Source organism: Triticum urartu, chromosome 4A (genome assembly GCF_056163025.1).
Source record: "Triticum urartu cultivar PI428250 chromosome 4A, HENAU_Tu73, whole genome shotgun sequence".
Classification (NCBI taxonomy): domain Eukaryota; kingdom Viridiplantae; phylum Streptophyta; class Magnoliopsida; order Poales; family Poaceae; genus Triticum; species Triticum urartu.
Window position 1 is genome coordinate 425,931,367 of NC_141876.1, and position 18,814 is coordinate 425,950,180.

The following is an 18,814-nucleotide window of genomic DNA, read 5'->3' on the forward strand; positions in this document are numbered from 1 at the left end:
TTGAATTACCGAGATACCGAGTCTGATCGGAACGTCTTGGGAGGAGGTCTATTCCTTCGTTGACCGTGAGAGCTTGTCATGGGCTAAGTTGGGACTCCCCTGCAGGGATTGAACTTTCGAAAGCCATGCCCGCGGTTATGGGCAGATGGGAATTTGTTAATGTCCGGTTGTAGATAACTTGAACCTTAATTAATTAAAATGAATCAACTGAGTGTGTTACCGTGATGGCCTCTTCTCGGCGGAGTCCGGGAAGTGGACACGGTGTTGGAGTAATGTTTGCGCAGGTTGTTCCTCTAGATTCTCGCTCGCGCTTGCCCCCTCTTCTCGCTCTCTGGTGCGTATAAGTTAGCCACCACATATGCTAGTCGCTTGCTGCAGCTCCACATATATATTGTCTTACCCTTCCTATAAGCTTAAATAGTCTTGATCGCGAGGGTGCGAGATTGCTGAGTCCCTGTGGCTCACAGATACTATAACTCCAGATGCAGGTCCAGGTGATTCCACTCCAGGTGACGATTACGAGCTCAAGTGGGAGTTCGACGAAGACTCTCAGCGATACTACGTGTCTTTTCCTGATGATCAGTAGTGGTGCCTAGTTGGGGTTCGATTCAGGGCCTTGTCGCATGTTGGGTTCTTTTCTATTTTGGCGCCGTAGTCGGGCCATGAGTGTTTGAATGATGGATGTTATTTATGTATTTTGATGTGACGTGGCGAGTGTAAGCCAAGTATGTTCTTCCCCCTTTTATTATGTATTGCATGGGATGTTGTGATGATTGCCTAACTTGCGACGTTGCTTTCAATGCGGTTATATCTCTAAGTCGTGCCTCGACACGTGGGAGCTATAGCCGCATCGAGGGCGTTACAGAGCGTCCGATTTGAGGACACCAGGGCACCCGGCCAGCGGCGAGAGGGTCGGGTGTACTCCTATTCACCGTCAAGGTGGATGGTGGTGGCTGATCTCGAGGGAGACTTCCTCGTCGGCCGGCATCTGGTAGATGGGGAGCAACTGGTCGAAGGTACGTGTCTCACGATTGATGTTTTTGAGGTATGGTTTCTTCATTGTGTGCAGGAGTTGAGTACGGAAGTTACAATTGAGATCGTGGATCCCACTTCGAGGCCTACTATACCCAAGATCGGTGCAGCGGTCGCGGGTACGCGGGCGACTCCGGGGGCGACCGGAGCGGCGATCGTGGGGGTGCCGCCCTTGTCTTCTGCGAGTTGTACGCGTGTCGGGGGCCGGTTCTGGGTGCTGGCCGGATCGAATGAAGATGATGAGGATGGTGACGGAGATGATCAGGCGGTCTCACCGCCGTCGCCGACGTCGTCAGATCTAATTTGTGAGTTCTTCCACTTTGGATATGACGAAGACGAGGTAGCCACGACGGTCGACAAGGTCTTGCCGGTGGATGATCCGGTGAGGGTTGGGCTTCACGCGGGCGAGAGGAAGGAGATGGTCAGACGCGTTGTTCACCGGAGAACGGCGGCGACGGCGATCAGGCCTTGGAAGGGCCCCCTACCTAAGTTACGTCTTCCGAACCTTACACTTTTCGATTTAATTCGTCCGGATTCGTGGACGGAGGTTAGGAAGAAGAGGCAAGCGTGCCGGAAGGTGGCTGCTCCGCAGCCGGCGGCGGCTGCAGCGGCTGTGCCACCGATCTCTACGATCGGGATCAGGGCGGCTCGAGACGATCGTTTGAATTTGCTTCTGGGCTGAGTTGGGCCGGATTTGTCAGTCTCTAGGCCGCAACTGGATGGGCCGGGGATAGCTGGGTATGAGGCCCAAGTGTAAGGGCATATTTATCCCTAAGGTGTTTTGGTGATTGATGACAATGCTTTTGCGGACTAATCGTGTGCCTTGAAGTTTCCCAGACGTTTCATCGCTAGGCACAAGATGGTTTGGTGCCTCTCGAAGACTATTGAAGACGGCGTTTTTCTACGTTTCTTTTTGGTGGATTTGAATCGTAGGAAACCATACTATTAAGAGGGGGTCCGTGTCGGAAAGGTTCGGGTGGAATCATCACGTACACATTTTCTTCCTTGTCTCCTCCTTTCCCATTCGCATTGGAGCATCCTCCGTTTATCCTCTTTGCTTTGTCCTGGTTGCTAATGATGGGCTTGCGGTAGTACTGCTCCCTGGAGCGGTAGTACCGCAGGCACCTGCGGTAGTACCGCAGGAGCCCACGGTAGTACCGCTCCTCCGGAGCCGTAGTACCGTGGCCCCCAGGCCAAGTGCCGCTTCATCACGGTAGTAGGGGCGGATGTAATTTTTTACATCCGCGCCTCCGCGGTAGTACCGCACCCCGTGCGTGGTAGTACCTCGCGCGACCTGGCTCAGCTGCCAGGCGGTAGTACCGCTCCTCAACGGTAGTACTGTGTCGGATTTTTGCATCGTCTGTTTTCCAGTGGAAGTAGGCACGGATGTATTTTTATTCATCCGCGCTCTTCCCGGGCTAGGAGTTTCCTGCCTTGTAGTAGTACCGCAAGGGGGAGCGGTAGTACCGCGCCTGCGATAGTACCGCCCTCAGCCCTTGTGCTACAGGTCTGCCCTAGCTCCTGCTATTGCTGCGGTGGTACCACGGTCCCTCACGGTAGTGCCGCATGGCCTTGCGGTAGTACCGCTGGTCAGGGGCGGAAGTACCGCATGGCCTTACGGTAGTACCGCTGGTCAGGGGCAGTAGTACCGCATGTCGCGGGCTGGTTAGGTGGATAACGGTTGGATTTTGTCCACATCTATATAAGGGGTGTCTTCTTCCTCTAGTTGACCACCTCTTCCAACCCTAAGCTCCATTGTTGCTCCAAGCTCCATTTTCGCCCGATCTCACTCCCTAGCCAATCAAACTTGTTGATTTGCTCGGGAGTGGTTGAGAAGGCCCTGATCTACACTTCCACCAAGAGAAATTTGATTCCCCCACTAATCCCTTGCGGATTTGTTACTCTTGGGTGTTTGAGCACCCTAGACGGTTGAGGTCACTGCGGAGCCATAGTCCATTGTGGTGAAACTTCATGGTGTCATTGGGAGCCTCCAATTAAGTTGTGGAGATTGCCCCAACCTTGTCTGTAAAGATTCGGTCGCCGCCTCCAAGGGCACTGTAGGATCGAAAGTATGTCTAGAGGGGGGGTGATTAGACTACTTGACCAAATAAAAATCTAGCCTTTTCCCAATTTTAGTTCTTGGCAGATTTTAGCTATCTTAGCACAAGTCAAGCAATCTCCACACAATTCAAGCAAGCATGCAAAAGAGTATATGAGCAGCGGAAAGTAAAGCATGCAACTTGCAAGAATGTAAAGGGAAGGGTTTGGAGGATTCAAACGCAATTGGAGACACGGATGTTTTTGTCGTGGTTCCGATAGGTGGTGCTATCGTACATCCACGTTGATGGAGACTTCAACCCACAGAGGGTAACGGTTGCGCGAGTCCACGGAGGGCTCCACCCACGAAGGGTCCACGAAGAAGAAACCTTGTCTATTCCATCACGGCCATCGCCCACGAAGGACTTGCCTCACTAGCGGTAGATCTTCACGAAGTAGGCGATCTCCTTGCCCTTACAAACTCCTTGGTTCAACTCCACAATCTTGTCGGAGGCTCCCAAGTGACACCTAGCCAATCTAGGAGACACCACTCTCCAATAAGTAACAAATGGTGTGTTGATGATGAACTCCTTGCTCTTGTGCTTCAAATGATAGTCTCCACAACACTCAACTCTCTCTCACAGGATTTGGATTTGGTGGAAAGAAGATCTTAGTGGAAAGCAACTTGGGGAAGGCTAGAGATCAAGATTCATATGGTTGGAATGGAATATCTTGACCTCAACACAAGTGTAGGTGGTTCTCTCTCAGAAAATGTGTATTGGAAGTGTAGGTATGTTCTGATGGCTCTCTCCACGAATGAAGAGTGGGTGGAGGGGTATATATAGCCTCCACACAAAATCTAACCGTTACACACAATTTGCCAAACTCGGTGGGACCGAATCGCTCATCTTGGTGAGACCGAAGTGTTACAAAAGGGAAACACAGAGTTTACATTGCAATCTCGGTGGGACCGATCGCTCATCTCGGTAAGACCGAAACGTTACGAAGGGAAACAGAGAGATTACAATCCCATCTCGGTGAGATCGAGATCCCTATCGGTGAGACCGATTTGCCTAGGGTTTGTGGCAGTGGCTATGACATTTGAAACTCGGTGGCGCCGGATAGAAAGAATCGGTGGGGCCGAGTTTGACTTTTGGTTTAGGTCATATGTGGATGTGGGAAAGTAGTTGAGGATTTTGGAGCATATCACTAAGCATTTTGAGCAAGCAAGCCATTAAGCAACACCTCATCCCTCCTTGATAGTATTGGCTTTTCCTATAGACTCAATGTGATCTTGGATCACTAAAATATAAAATGTAGAGTCTTGAGCTTCAAGCTTGAGCCAAACTTTTTGTCCTTAGAATTTTGAGGGATCCACTTTCCTCATCCATGCCATGCCATTCATTGAGCTTTTCCTGAAATATTAATCTTGGAATAATGTTAGCTCAATGAGCTATATGTTGTTAGGAATTACCAAAACCACCCAGGGATAGTTGCACTTTCAATCTCCCCCTTTTTGGTAATTGATGAGAACATATAGATCAAAGCTTCGACAAATGATAATAAGAGTGAAAGATATTTTCGCTTTGAGAAGTATGTGAAAAGCAAGAGCTCCCCCTAAATTTGTGCATATCTTAAGATTCGCTTTGGACTGCAAATGCACAATGAGTTAGGATCATGGGTTACTCTTCTATGTCACATACATCTTGGTGGAGCGCTCAAAATGATAAGAATTAAATACATGCACTCATCACCAAGCAAAGTGAATGATCATATAAGGATAAGTAAGATAATATCATCTAACAAGCATAAGTGTAGCCTATGATCAACCACATGATCATCAATGTCTCACAGATAATAGCATAGAATCTCAAGCAATCAAAAGACAAACAAAGTTCAACCAAGAAGACAAGAGAGAACAAAAGCAAACTCTCTCTCTCGAAGCCTATGATCTATACATTTTTCTCCCCCTTTGGCAACAAGTTACCAAAAAGTTCATAGAAAATGCATAGCACTAAAACGTCTCTCAGGCTTGGTCTTCAGGTGGTGGTGTCCGGAGAACTCCAAGAACGAAGGCTTCAGTCGAAGTAGATGGAGCTGCTGGGGTAGGTGCTGGAGCTGGTGGCACTGAAGCTGTAGCTGGTGCAGATGAAGTGGCTCTGGTGTCTGTTACTGGCACTGCAGTTGATCTCTGAGCTCGAGGCACTCTGGCAAATGCATCAGTGGTTGTTCTACCCTTCCTCTCCTGCATATCATCTTGTAGCTGCTCCACAACTGACTGAATCTCAGTTACTTTGACATCTAAATCATAGAATTTTTTTCCACGATTCTTTCCAAGCTCTCCTGGTTTGGAGTCAGGGTGGCCAACCCCTTCTCAATCCTCAGAGTTGATGCTATCAAATAACCAAGTTGGTCCTGCTTGCTTTTCAAAAAGTACTTAGATGCCTCCTCTTGAGTTGGCATCTTGGCAGCCTTCTCTTTCTTTGCTTTCTCCTTTTTCTCTTGAGCTTGTACTGATGATGGTTCATTCTCATTCATCACAACTTGATTGTCCTCAAAGTCTGGGTAGATAGGCAAGTGTTCCTTATCCAACAGGTATGTGCCTGTGCCCATCTTTGAGTTTATCAACTCCTGGATTTGTGGGACATATCCACAACTTCTTTTCTGGTCTGTTGCAGTCCTCTTGATAGTCTCAACTATAAGGCTCATGACCTTGAACTTCTGTGGCACATCAAATATATGTAGCAAGTTAATTGCATGGCCTTTGATCATTCTGTGATCACCAGACTTGGGCAAGAGAGTGTGCCTAAGGATCCAATTGATTGTAGGCATCCCTGACAGCAAGTGTTTTACTGACCCAAACTGGTGAGTCTCAAGATCATCTTTAGGAATCTCCTTGTACATGTTTGCCATAGAGTTGTGATCCATCTTTTTCTTGGCATAGACATCCAAGCCGTCTTCTTCTTCCTTAGGAGCATTGATCAGATTTGCCCATTCCTCAATAGTTGAGTGGTACCTTGTACCTTGTACCTTCATACATCCATACTATCCTGCCATCTGGATAGAAGTGTGCTATGGAGTAGAATTGCATTATGAGCTCCTCATTCCACTTTGTGAGCTTCTGCCCAACAAAGTCCGCAACTCCACAAGCACTGAAGCTGTCAAACACACCAGGATAGTGTTCCTCATTTTCCTTGATATACTTCCAGTCGACCCACCTCATTTCACACACTATAGGCTTCTTGTCCAGCAGCATTGTCTCATAGAAATCTTGTTGTTCCGTTGTGTGGAACCTGTAATCAACAACAGTTCTTCTTCTTGTAGCATATGGGTCTGTCTCTCTCCATTTCCTCAGTCCCGAGTCTCTCCTGATCTTCATGTTCTCAGCCACAGGATGAGCATCATTGTGGTCTGGAATCTTGGGTTTGAGCTTCCTCAGGACTTGTCCTTCATCATCTTCATCAGCAGCAACTTCAGGCACTGGGGCCTTATTCTTCTCAGCAGCTGGTATACTCCTGGTATTCCTCTTAGGTGCACTCTTGGGCTTGGAGGCTGCTTTGGGTGCTTCTTTGGGCTTTGATATTGCAGCCCCTGACTTTATAGCATCACCCATCAGCTTTTGTGCCTTGGGTGCTGGTGCAGCAAACTCTTCTTCCTCTTCCTCTTCAAAATCTCTCATGATTGAGGATCTCCCAAGCACTCTAGCAGTGGTCTTTTTGATCCTCTCCTTCCTCTTCTTCCCTTATGCAGCAGCCTCTTTGGGTTTAGATCCCAAAGGGATTTGAGTAGATGCTCTGGCCTTAGACATTGGAATTCTCTTTGCAGGAACCTTTTGCTCCATGCCTGGCTTGGTGGCAGCAGCAGTGCTATATTCCTTCTTAACCACTTTCTTCTTGGAAGTGGCCTCATCCTCAACTGCCACATAGTCTTCATCCTCAGATTCAGAGGTCTTCTTCTTTTTGGCCCTGGTGGTAGCTTTGGGTAAGTTTCTTGGGGTGCTCCTGCTACCATCATCTGAACAGCTAGTGGGACTAGTGCCCTCACTCAGGTGAACCTGCTCCTCTGACCTGTTCTGGCTGTCACTCTGATCAGACATATTGCAAACACTGACAGCAGACCCTTTGAATAGATATAGATGAGATAGAGTGGATGAGCATCACAAAATACAGAGGTTTTTGCAAAAGAATGTGTCAAAAACTTAGTTTTAGTTTTCCACAGAAAGCATTTCGGATCAACCAATTTGTAAACTCGGTGATACCGAAGCAACTGTTGGAACCTAAACTAGTGAACTCGGTTAGATCGAGTCACAGTTCGATGGCACCGAGACTGCTAGGGTTTCACAAAGTCCTGAACTCGGTCACACCGATTTGCAATTCTCGGTCAAACCGAAAATTACATGTGCAATGGCCTGAGCCGAATCGGTGGTACCGAGTTCCACAACTCGGTGGGTCCGAGATGGTTTCGACGGAAACCTAACCCTAAATTTTCAATTCACGACTAAACTACGGAGTGTTTTGACTGGATAAGAATGATCTCAATCATGGAAAGATACATGGCGAACACAATGTGCTAGGAATCAGATAGGGATAGCACAGTGATCGAGTTCATACACTAGTTCGGCGATGAACTCGCTACGGCGGCAATGGCAGGGATGATTCCCGTTGACGGCGGTGGAGACCAGTGGCAGGAGGCGGCTGGCGACGAGGAAGACGATCCGGAGACCCTGGAGGCAGAGCGGGCTAAGCGCGGGTCGATGAGGTTCGGAAAGTTTTCCAAAATATGACCCGTGGGTATATATAGCCCGACCCTGTCGGTGTGACCGAGTGGAACAACTCGGTGGCACCGAGATTCATAACTGCAAGCAGTTACTGAAACTCGGTGTGACCGAAAGGTTCAAATCGGTTGCATCGAGATTGAAAACCTAGATCGACTTAGTGATCTCGGTATGACCGAAATGGAGGAATCGGTCAGACCGAAAAGCACAAAGAAGTTTTGGAAGTTTAAGTCTATGACGAATCGGGGACTCCGAGTGCTCCTCACACAGAGTGGTTCGAATCTGACTTGATCAAATTTTGTGATGTAGCATGAATAGAGTTTGAGACGAGAAAAGCATAGATACCTAGAGAGGGTTCTTAGGCATTCTTGTCCATCCACTTGGCAAAAGAAAAGAAAACCAATCAATCAAAACAACAAGTGGATGTCCTCGAATGAGTAAAATATGCAATCAACATGCTCACACAATAAAATGGCAATTTGAAATATGTGGAAAAGCATGCACAACCAATTCTAGCATCTATCACACAATTTGCGATGACTAGGTCATCTATATATGAGTATATTGACTTAGGAGTCAAATGAGAACATTTGATCATAGGTCATACTCATCGTTTAAGCACAAGTGGGGTTACCACTTTTACATAAAGCATTGTTGTGTTCACACCATTAGAGTTGCTTTAGCTCAATTCTTAGAGTAAAGCTCCCCCTAGATGTGAGATCCCCCCTAAGAGGGATGAACTAACCTTGAGTTTTGTCGATGATGACTTCATGTAGATGTTGAAGATGTGGATGCTCAATGTTGATGTAGATCATTTGGAGCTATCCATTGGAGTGAGTTGCACTTTCAATACCTACACGGGTTAGTCCCACAAGGAACAAACAAGGATATACATAGACATAAAGTGATGCACACACAAGATGATGTCTATGAAAGCTTTTAGGTTACCTTGTCCCTTGTCTTACCAACAAGAGGGTTTGTGACTCCTTGAACTAGTGCAAGATGTGGAAGTTGATTGCACTTGTTCTTGCCAAGATGATAAGAGTGAAGTATGTTGGCGGAGTCACCCTCAAGAACTCTCTAGTTCTTCTCCTTCGGGATCCACACCATCTTGATGGGAATCCTCGGTGTTGTAGTTGTACTAGATGAAGTGGAACTTGAAGTAGTCTTGGGAACCCACTTGACCAAGGCCTTAGGAGCTTCTTCAAATGCATAAATTTCCTCTTGAAGTTTGTCCTTGCCTTTTTGCTTGTGGTCCTGTGGTGGAAGATCATCTTGAGCTTGTGTCCCTTTGAAAGAAGTAGGATCATACTTCTCTTGTTGAGGAACAAACTTCATCTTGGGGTATTGATCTTCTTCCCACTCAACTCGATTGGCATTGAACTTTCGTTCAAAACCAACACCTTGATTCTTCCGGTGCCTTCCTTGCTTGCGTACAATTTCCTCGAATTGCTTACTTCCGGCAAGGCTCTTGTAAACACCTTTCTCTATAATTCCCTTCAATAAGCTATTTTCTTGCTCAAGTGTAACTTGGCTAAGAGAATCATTAGTGGAACCAAGAGAACTACTAGAAGCAACAATATTGGATTTAGCATGATTATTGTTACTACTAGAGGAAGAATCTTTCTTGTTCTTGTTACTAGACTTGACTTAAGGCATGTAAGTGGATAAGAGTAAACGCTTGGCAATGTAAGAAGAAATTTTCTTATGAAGATCATCATTGATTGCTTTTAAGAACTCATGCTCTTGCTCAAGGTTGAGCTTTTCAAAGCGTAATTTCTCATGAGTCCTTAAAAGTTCTCGATGATCTCCTAAGATAGTTTCATGAGCTAACTTAAGAGTGTTTAGTTCTTTAGTTAGAGACTCAATCTTCTCCTTATCATTGTCATTCATTTTATCTTGATTAGCATGATTAATTGACGTTTCATCACAGTATTCATCACTAGAGTTGTCAACAAGTAAATCATCATCACCTAACAAGTCATCTTCATCACTATTCAAATCAACATACTCGGGGTGTGATACCTTTGGGCCTTTAGCCATGAAGCATATTCCAACTCCTTCATTTGGTGAGTCAAATATGTCGTAGGAGTTGGTTGTCACAAGTGCTAGACCGGCAACACCTTCATCTTGAGTATATTCGGAGTCGGAGTGATAGCTTCTCTTGGAGTGGTTGTCGGAGTCGGAGCCGGATACCCATTCACCAACATGAGCTTGATGTCTTCGCTTTGTGTAGCTCCTTGATGACTTGTCCTTTCTTTTCGAATCCTTGCTTCTCTGTGAGGGTCTTCGTTCATAACGTTCATCTCTACTCCTTCTTTCTCTAGATGGTGATTCTTCTCTTCTACTTCTTCTCTTGGGAGAATCTTCTCTTCTCTTGTAGGGGGCCATACACTCATTGGAATAGTGTTCGGGCCTTCCACAATTGTAGCAGTTTCGCTCTTGATTAAAACATCTTTTGTCATTGTAGGACCTTGACTTGGAGCTTCTCTCTTTGCTTCTACTCTTGTAGAACTAGTTGAAGTTCTTCATGAAAGCACAAGTGCTCCCTAGGTGGTTTTGATAATTGATGACAACATATCTCTTGTTGGACTAACATTTCGATCTAGCATGTTTCAGATAAGTTCAACAATGGAGTGGCATGGACTAAAGGTTGTGGGAACTCCTTCAAGATGCTAAGGACAAAGGATTGGCTAAAGCTTCAAGCTCAAGACTCATCATTTTACATTTTAGTGATCCAAGATCACATTGAGTCTTTAGGAAAAGCCAATACTATCAAGGAGGGATGAGGTATTGCTTAATGAGCCTCTTGCTTCATGTGCTTAGTGATATGCTCCAAAACCCTCAACTACTTTCCCATATCCACATATGACCTAAACCCTAAGCCAAACTCGGTCCTACCGATTCTTCCTATCCGGCGCCACCTTGTTTCACTTGTCATAAGCCACTGCCAAACCCTAATCAGTTCGGTCTCACCGATGGGATCTCGGTCTCACCGAGATGGGATTGCAAACTCTCTGTTACCTATTGCAATATTCTCGGTCCCACCTAGATATGCAATCGGTCCCACCGAGATTGCAATGTAAATTCAGTGTTTCCCTTTGTAACTTTTCGGTCTCACCGAAAGAGCAAATCGGTCCCACCGAGTTTGCCTGACCAACTCTCTGGTTAGCTAATTACCAAATTCGGTCTCACCGAGTTTGTGTAATCGGTCTCGCCGAGATTATGTTATGCCCAAACCCTAACCATATCGGTCCTACCGAGTTGCATGTCAGTCCCACCGAAAATCTCTAACGGTCACTAGGTTTACATTTTCGGTCCGACCGAGTTTGTTGATTCGGTCCCACCGAGATTGGAAAACCGTGTAACGGTTGGATTTTGTGTGGAGGCTATATATACCCCTCCACCTCCTCTTCATTCGATGAGAGAGCCATCAGAACGCATACACCATTCCAACTCATATGTTCTGAGAGAGAACCACCTACTCATGTGTTGAGACCAAGATATTCCATTCCTACCATATGAATCTTGATCTCTAGCCTTCCCAAGTTGCTTTCCACTCAAATCTTCTTTCCACCAAATACAAATCCTATGAGAGAGAGTTGAGTGTTGGGGAGACTATCATTTGAAGCACAAGAGCAAGGAGTTCATTACCTACACACCATTTGTTACTTCTTGGAGAGTGGTGTCTCCTAGATTGGCTAGGTGTCACTTGGGAGCCTCCGACAAGATTGTGGAGTTGAACCAAGGAGTTTGTAAGGGCAAGGAGATCGCCTACTTCATGAAGATCTACCGCTAGTGAGGCAAGTCCTGTGTGGGCGATGGCCATGGTGGGATAGACAAGGTTGCTTCTTGGTGGACCCTTTGTGGGTGGTTGCTTCTTCGTGGACCCTTCGTGGGTGGAGCCCTGTGTGGACTCTCGCAACCGTTACCCTTTTTTGGGTGGAGCCCTGTGTGGACTCGCGCAACCGTTACCCTTTGTGGGTTGAAGTCTCCATCAACGTGGATGTAGGATAGCACCACCTATCCGAACCACGGGAAAAACATCCGTGTCTCAAATTGCGTTTGATCTCTCCAAACCCTTCCCTTTACATTCTTGCAAGTTGCATGCTTTACGTTCCGCTGCTCATATACTCTTTGCATGCTTGCTTGATATGTATTGTGTGTGTTGAAATTGTGCCTAAACTCCACTTAAACCAAAAAGCTTAAAAATTGCAACTTTAGCATTAAGTGTCTAATCCCCCCCTCTAGACACATCTACTTCTAGATCCTACAAGTGGTATCAGAGCATTGGTCTCCATTGCCTTGGTTTAATCACCATTGGAGGAAGATGGATGTGTCTACTCTAGGGAGTCTTAGACATAGAGTGCCTATTCTTGATGGAAAGTATTTTCATGAGTGGAAAAATGAGATGCTTGTAATCTTCAATCAATATCGTTTGAACAAGTATATTGCTAGCCCTTGTGCGCTTCATATTGATCCTTTGCATCCTACCCTAGATGAAGATATTGACATGATTCGCAATCTTAGAACTATTGAGCTCATCATTAGAGGATTGCCCAAAAACTTGATTGCTAGTTTGCCTACTCAAAATTGTGCCTATACTATATGGAAATTTCTTGAGGAACAATTTCCCGATCATTCCTTGAAAACTTTGGATGAAATTTTCCATAAATCTATTGCCTTGAGTAAGATGAATTCTAGTGATCCTAGTTTTGGTAATTTTCTATTTGAACTTACCAATCTTAAGCATGCTAAAGGAGATGTTGGAATCATTAATGATATCATATTCAAAGCTATAAGAATTCATAAAAGTGACCACTCTCTAGGAAATGATGAGTCACAAGATCATGATGAACATGAATATTATGATGATGATGATAGTGACTTCGATCTTGATGATGCAATGAGACATTTTGGTCTTATGGAAAATCTTCGGGGATATGAATCAGGAGGAAAGGAATGGGTTCGTGATAGTGGATGTACTGATCATATGACCGGAGATGAAGAGATGTTTCGTGAGCTTGCTGAAAATGACGGCCCTCGAAAATATGTCACCTTTGGTGATAATTCCAAGGGTAAAGTGGTTGGCCTTGGTAAGGTGGCCATCTCACATGATAGTTCCATTCAAAATGTCATGCTCGTTGAATCTCTTGGCTACAACTTACTTTCAGTATCTAGACTTGCTGATTTCGGTTTGAATGTCCTATTTACTGAGGTAGATTGCCAAGTATTTCGTCGAGACAATCATAAAATGGTCTTTACGGGTATGCGTAGAGGTGATCTTTACATTGTCGATTTCTCTAAAAAGGCACAACCTAAAACTTGCTTTGTTGCTAAATCCTCAAAAGGTTGGTTGTGGCATAGACGACTAGGTCACGTTGGCATGAGAAACCTTGACAAGCTTATTAAAGGAAATCATATCCTTGGAGTCAACAATGTCATATTTGATAAGGATAGACTTTGAAGTGCTTGTCAAGCAGGTAAACAGGTTGGAGGAAGACATCCCGTGAAGAACATCATGACCACAAGGAGGCCACTCGAGCTACTTCACATGGATCTTTTTGGTCCCAACGCCTACAAGAGTCTCGGTGGAAATTCCTTTGGTCTAGTTATAGTTGATGATTTTTCAAGATTTACGTGGGTGTTCTTTCTTAATGACAAGTCGCAGGTCCAGAAGGTCTTCAGAAACTTCGCTAGGAAGGCCCAAAATCAGTTTGATGTGAAGATCAAGAAGGTTCGGAGTGACAACGGAACGGAGTTCAAGAACGCAAATGTGGACACCTTTCTTGACGAAGAAGGGATTTCACACGAGTTCTCGGCTACGTACACACCTCAACAAAATGGAGTTGTTGAGAGGAAGAACCGGACGCTCATCGAAATGGCAAGAACGATGCTTGATGAATACAAGATGCCAAAGCACTTTTGGGCAGAAGCGGTTGAGACAGCTTGTCACGCAACAAATCGCTTATATCTTCACAAGCTACTCGGCAAGACGGCATACGAGCTTCTCACCGGTAACAAACCCCAAGTTGGATACTTTCGAGTATTCGGCTCAAAGTGCTACATTCTTGATAAGCATCGTCGTTCAAAGTTTGCTCCTAAATCTGATGAAGGTTTTCTACTTGGTTATGGCTCAAACTCTCACACTTACCGTGTCTACAACAATTTCATCCGAAAGGTTGAAGAGACGGTAGATGTGAAGTTTGATGAATCTAATGGCTCGCAAGTAGAGCAATTGCCAATTGATGTAGGAGACAAAGACCCTTCAGAAGCAATTCAAGACTTGTCCATTGGCAAAATTCGTCCAACGGAGGTGAAGGAGAGTACTTCATCCGTCCAAGTGGAAGCTTCTACTTCACGACAAGGTGAACCAAGAATCGACACGGAAGCATCCACAAGTGGGACACACCAAGATGAAGAAAACGAGGAAGTACGTCAAGATGAACATCAACAACCTCCTTCTCCACCACGACAAGAGAACGACGACGTCAACAATGAAGAAGGCCAAGAAGAAGAACAAGATGAAGAAGATGTTCAACGAAGACCCAAGCAAAAGCTCTCACGAGTTCGAGCAAGAATTGCCAAAGATCATCCCATCGAGCAAATCCTCAATGATATACAAACCGGGAGAATCACTCGCTCAAAAACTCGTTTAGCTAACTTTTGTGAAAACTATTCATTCATCTCTAGCATTGAACCTATGAAGGTTGAAGAAGCATTGGAAGATCCGGATTGGATAAACGCTATGCATGAAGAGCTACATAATTTTGAGAGAAACCAAGTTTGGACATTGGTCGAGAAGCCCGACAACAACCACAACATCATTGGTATCAAATGGGTGTTCCGCAACAAGCAAGATGAAGATGGACAAGTGGTTTGCAACAAAGCACGTATCGTCGCCCAAGGGTACACACAAGTCGAAGGTATGGACTATGGTGAGACGTATGCTCCCGTTGCTAGACTTGAGTCCATTCGCATCTTACTTGCCTATGCTAATCACCATAATATCACCTTGTACCAAATGGACATTAAAAGTGCTTTTCTAAATGGTGAAATAGAGGAGGAAGTTTATGTCAAACAACCTCCCGGCTTTATCAATCCTAAGAAACCAAATCATGTTTACAAACTTAACAAAGCTCTTTATGGTCTTAAACAAGCTCCTAGAGCATGGTATAAATGCTTGACCAAGTTCCTTACTACAAGTGGTTTTGAAATTGGTAAAATTGATTCTACTCTTTTTACTAAAAGGGTTAATGGAGAACTATTTGTATGCCAAATTTATGTTGATGATATCATATTTGGTTCAACTAACCCTCTCTTTAGTGAAAAGTTTGGAAAGCTAATGTCAGAGAAGTTTGAGATGTCTATGATGAGTGAACTCAAATTCTTTCTCGGGTTGCAAATCAAGCAAACTAAGGAAGGTACATTTGTCTCTCAAACAAAGTACACCAAGGACTTATTCAAGAAGTTCAATATGCAAGAATACAAAGGTATGTCTACACCCATGCCTACTAGTGAACATAATGATTTAACCAAAGATGGTGAACCGGTTGATCAAAAGGTTTATCGCTCTATGATTGGTTCATTGTTATACCTATGTGCTTCACGTCCCGATATTATGCTAAGTGTGTGCATGTGTGCACGATATCAAGCTGCTCCTAAAGATTGTCATCTTAAGGCTGTGAAAAGGATAGTGAGATATTTAATCCATACACCAAATTTTGGCATTTGGTATCCTAAGAGGTCTTCTTTTGATCTTGTTGGCTATTCTGACTCGGATTATGCCGGAGACAAGGTTGATAGAAAGTCCACTTCGGGTACTTGTCAATTTCTTGGTAGATCTCTTGTGTCTTGGTCTTCCAAGAAACAAAACTCGGTATCCTTATCCACCGCCGAAGCGGAATACATTGCCGCTAGTTCATGTTGTGCTCAATTACTTTGGATGACCCAAACTCTTAAAGATTATGGGATTTATGTGAAACATGTTCCACTGCTTTGTGACAATGAAAGTGCTATCAAAATTGGTCATAATCCTGTACAACATTCTCGAACTAAGCATATTGAAGTTCGTCATCATTTCATTCGAGATCATGTTGCTAAGGGTGACATCAATCTTAAGCATGTTCGCACCGACAAGCAATTAGCGGATATATTCACTAAACCACTTGATGAGAAAGTGTTTTGCAGGTTGAGAGGAGAATTGAACATCATTGATGATTCGAACTTGGAGTAGAAACTCCATTGGATACATGCAAGACATGAGCTTATGACTAATCCATGATATATCTCTTATGATAACTATCTTATGTCTTGGATATATTTGCACCTTGCATGTTGCCTAACCCATGTAGGTGCTTGGTTGAATCTAATTCCATGAGATTGCGACTCACTCACATCTTGAGCAATCTCTACAAGACCAAGACTCTAAACAATAGTGGTTGAAGACAAGGAAGCACAAACCCATTCAAACATATCCTTTGACAAATTCTATGTTAAGCTTCATGATTGTCATTTTTGGATACACAAGTGCTCTTCCTTGCAAGAACTAACCCATGTAGGTAGATGAACTCAAACTCCAAGTGGTGCTCCCAACTCTTGATGAGCTACATCAACCTTGAGCACCCACACAAGTTCAACTACATGAGCAAGAACCACACCACCACCCAAGGTATGTTATTCCATCTTAGAGAAGCTTTACTCCAAGACATGAGTCAAAGCAACTTAACAAGGTGAGAATACATCAAGATGTTTAAACGAAAAATGGTAACCCAATTTTGAGCTTAAAACGATGAGTATGACCTACGATCAAGTGTCCTCACTTGACTCCTAAGTCAATATACTCTAACATAGGTGACTATGTCACCGCCCAATTCTAGATGAAATTCTCTTGTGTTCTTTTCTGAGTTATTGCATTTGTCCCTTGCATATTTGTTTCCTTCTTTTTCAAACAAAAAAAAACTTCATCTAGAAACTTTCACTCTTTTCTTTTTGATTTTTGTTCTGCATATTTCTGCATCAAATTCCTTGCAAATCTCTCAGCTAATTCATTACAAATCTTCGTGAGATCTTACTTGACTAGTGAGCTGAGGTGACAAGTGTTTTTCTCTGTGATGAACTCGGTTTCACCGAATTGCCATTTTCGGTCCAACCGAATCCCTTCGGTACTACCGAAACATGCCACTCGGTGCCACCGATTTCGCAACAGGAAAAACAGTTTGCCACATATTCTATATTTCTTCTGGTCCAGCTCCACTCAATGAATCTTGTCCTCTACAAGCATCACAGTTTTATTCCCTGCTTTGTACTGAATCTCAAGGACCAAACCTATTCGACGGATTCCAGGAAAAACCTTCTTGGAAATTGATGTCAAAGGGGGAGAGAGAGATCACATCAAAGCTTATCATCAGGGAGAGAGGGATCACATCAAAAGATTATCACCTACAAAGGAGAGAAAGTACTAAGGGGGAGAGAATACTCAAGGATCCCATATATTAAGGGGGAGAAAGAAATCTCCAAGGGGGAGAGAATACTCAAGGATCCCAGATGCTTGATGTTCAAGAGGAGAGATGACACATGTCTTTTTGGGGGAAAGACATGTTCATATGAACTCATTTGAATTAAGTTCTATTCATATCTTTCAGCTCTGATTTTCTGTTTCCTATCTTCTCCCAATATCCCATGTAAGATTCAGGGGGAGCAAGACACCTAAGGGAAAGAAATCAGTCAAATTCATCGCATATCTTTATTCTTGGGGACATGTTGAATTCAATGTGGTACCTTGTACTCACTCTCTACATGTCATCCCAGTCTTGGTATTCTTGTGGTTTCTTTTGTTTGCTCTGGCTAGTGGACGTACCTGTGTTATCTAACCTTGTTTGTGCAGGTTCATTCCATCCTAAGCCAACTCAAGACCACAAGGTAAGTATATGCATCAAAATCATGAGTATGAGGAGTTTTTGCTTATGTACATACTGTTTGCAAGAAGGACTCATGAGCATGAAGGTATTTTCCTTGATAATCTTTTGCTCTGATGCATATGGCCAAGATGCATGTAACACATTGCCTACTCTGTCATGGTTATGCTCTCACATGTCTCTATTTCATATTTACATGAGTGCATACATGTAGGGGGAGCCTATGCTTGTTACATGTCCTTCCAAAGCTTTACTTGCTGTTCTTTATATCTTTATCTAAAGCTTTGATGTATGTTGCCATCAATTACCAAAAAGGGGGAGATTGAAAGCACAAGTGCTCCCTAGGTGGTTTTGATAATTGATGACAACATATCTCTTGTTGGACTAACATTTCGATCTAGCATGTTTCAGATAAGTTCAACAATGGAGTGGCGTGGACTAAAGGTTGTGGGAACTCCTTCAAGATGCTAAGGACAAAGGATTGGCTAAATCTTCAAGCTCAAGACTCATCATTTTACATTTTAGTGATCCAAGATCACATTGAGTCTTTAGGAAAAGCCAATACTATCAAGGAGGGATGAGGTGTTGCTTAATGAGCCTCTTGCTTCATGTGCTTAGTGATATGCTCCAAAACCCTCAACTACTTTCCCATATCCACATATGACCTAAACCCTAAGCCAAACTCGGTCCTACCGATTCTTCCTATCCGGCGCCACCTTGTTTCACTTGTCATAAGCCACTGCCAAACCCTAATCAGTTCGGTCTCACCGATGGGATCTCGGTCTCACCGAGATGGGATTGCAAACTCTCTGTTACCTATTGCAATATTCTCGGTCCCACCGAGATATGCAATCGGTCCCACCGAGATTGCAATGTAAATTCAGTGTTTCCCTTTGTAACTTTTCGGTCTCACCGAAAGAGCAAATCGGTCCCACCGAGTTTGCCTGACCAACTCTCTGGTTAGCTAATTACCAAATTCGGTCTCACCGAGTTTGAGTAATCGGTCACACCGAGATTACATTATGCCCAAACCCTAACCATATCGGTCCTACCG

The 18,814-nt window shown here is 44.2% G+C and overlaps 1 protein-coding gene across 1 annotated transcript in view; it reads left to right on the forward strand.

Annotated features, from left to right (window-relative positions):
* Positions 1–995: 995 nt before the first annotated feature.
* Positions 996–18,814, forward strand: part of LOC147976052 (uncharacterized) — a 43,530-nt gene continuing 25,711 nt past the window's right edge. The window contains exons 1-2 of the mRNA XM_087520703.1: positions 996–1,016; positions 1,070–1,526. Of these exons, the coding sequence (XP_087376829.1) occupies positions 996–1,016; positions 1,070–1,526 (478 nt within the window). The remainder of the gene's footprint in view (positions 1,017–1,069; positions 1,527–18,814) is intronic.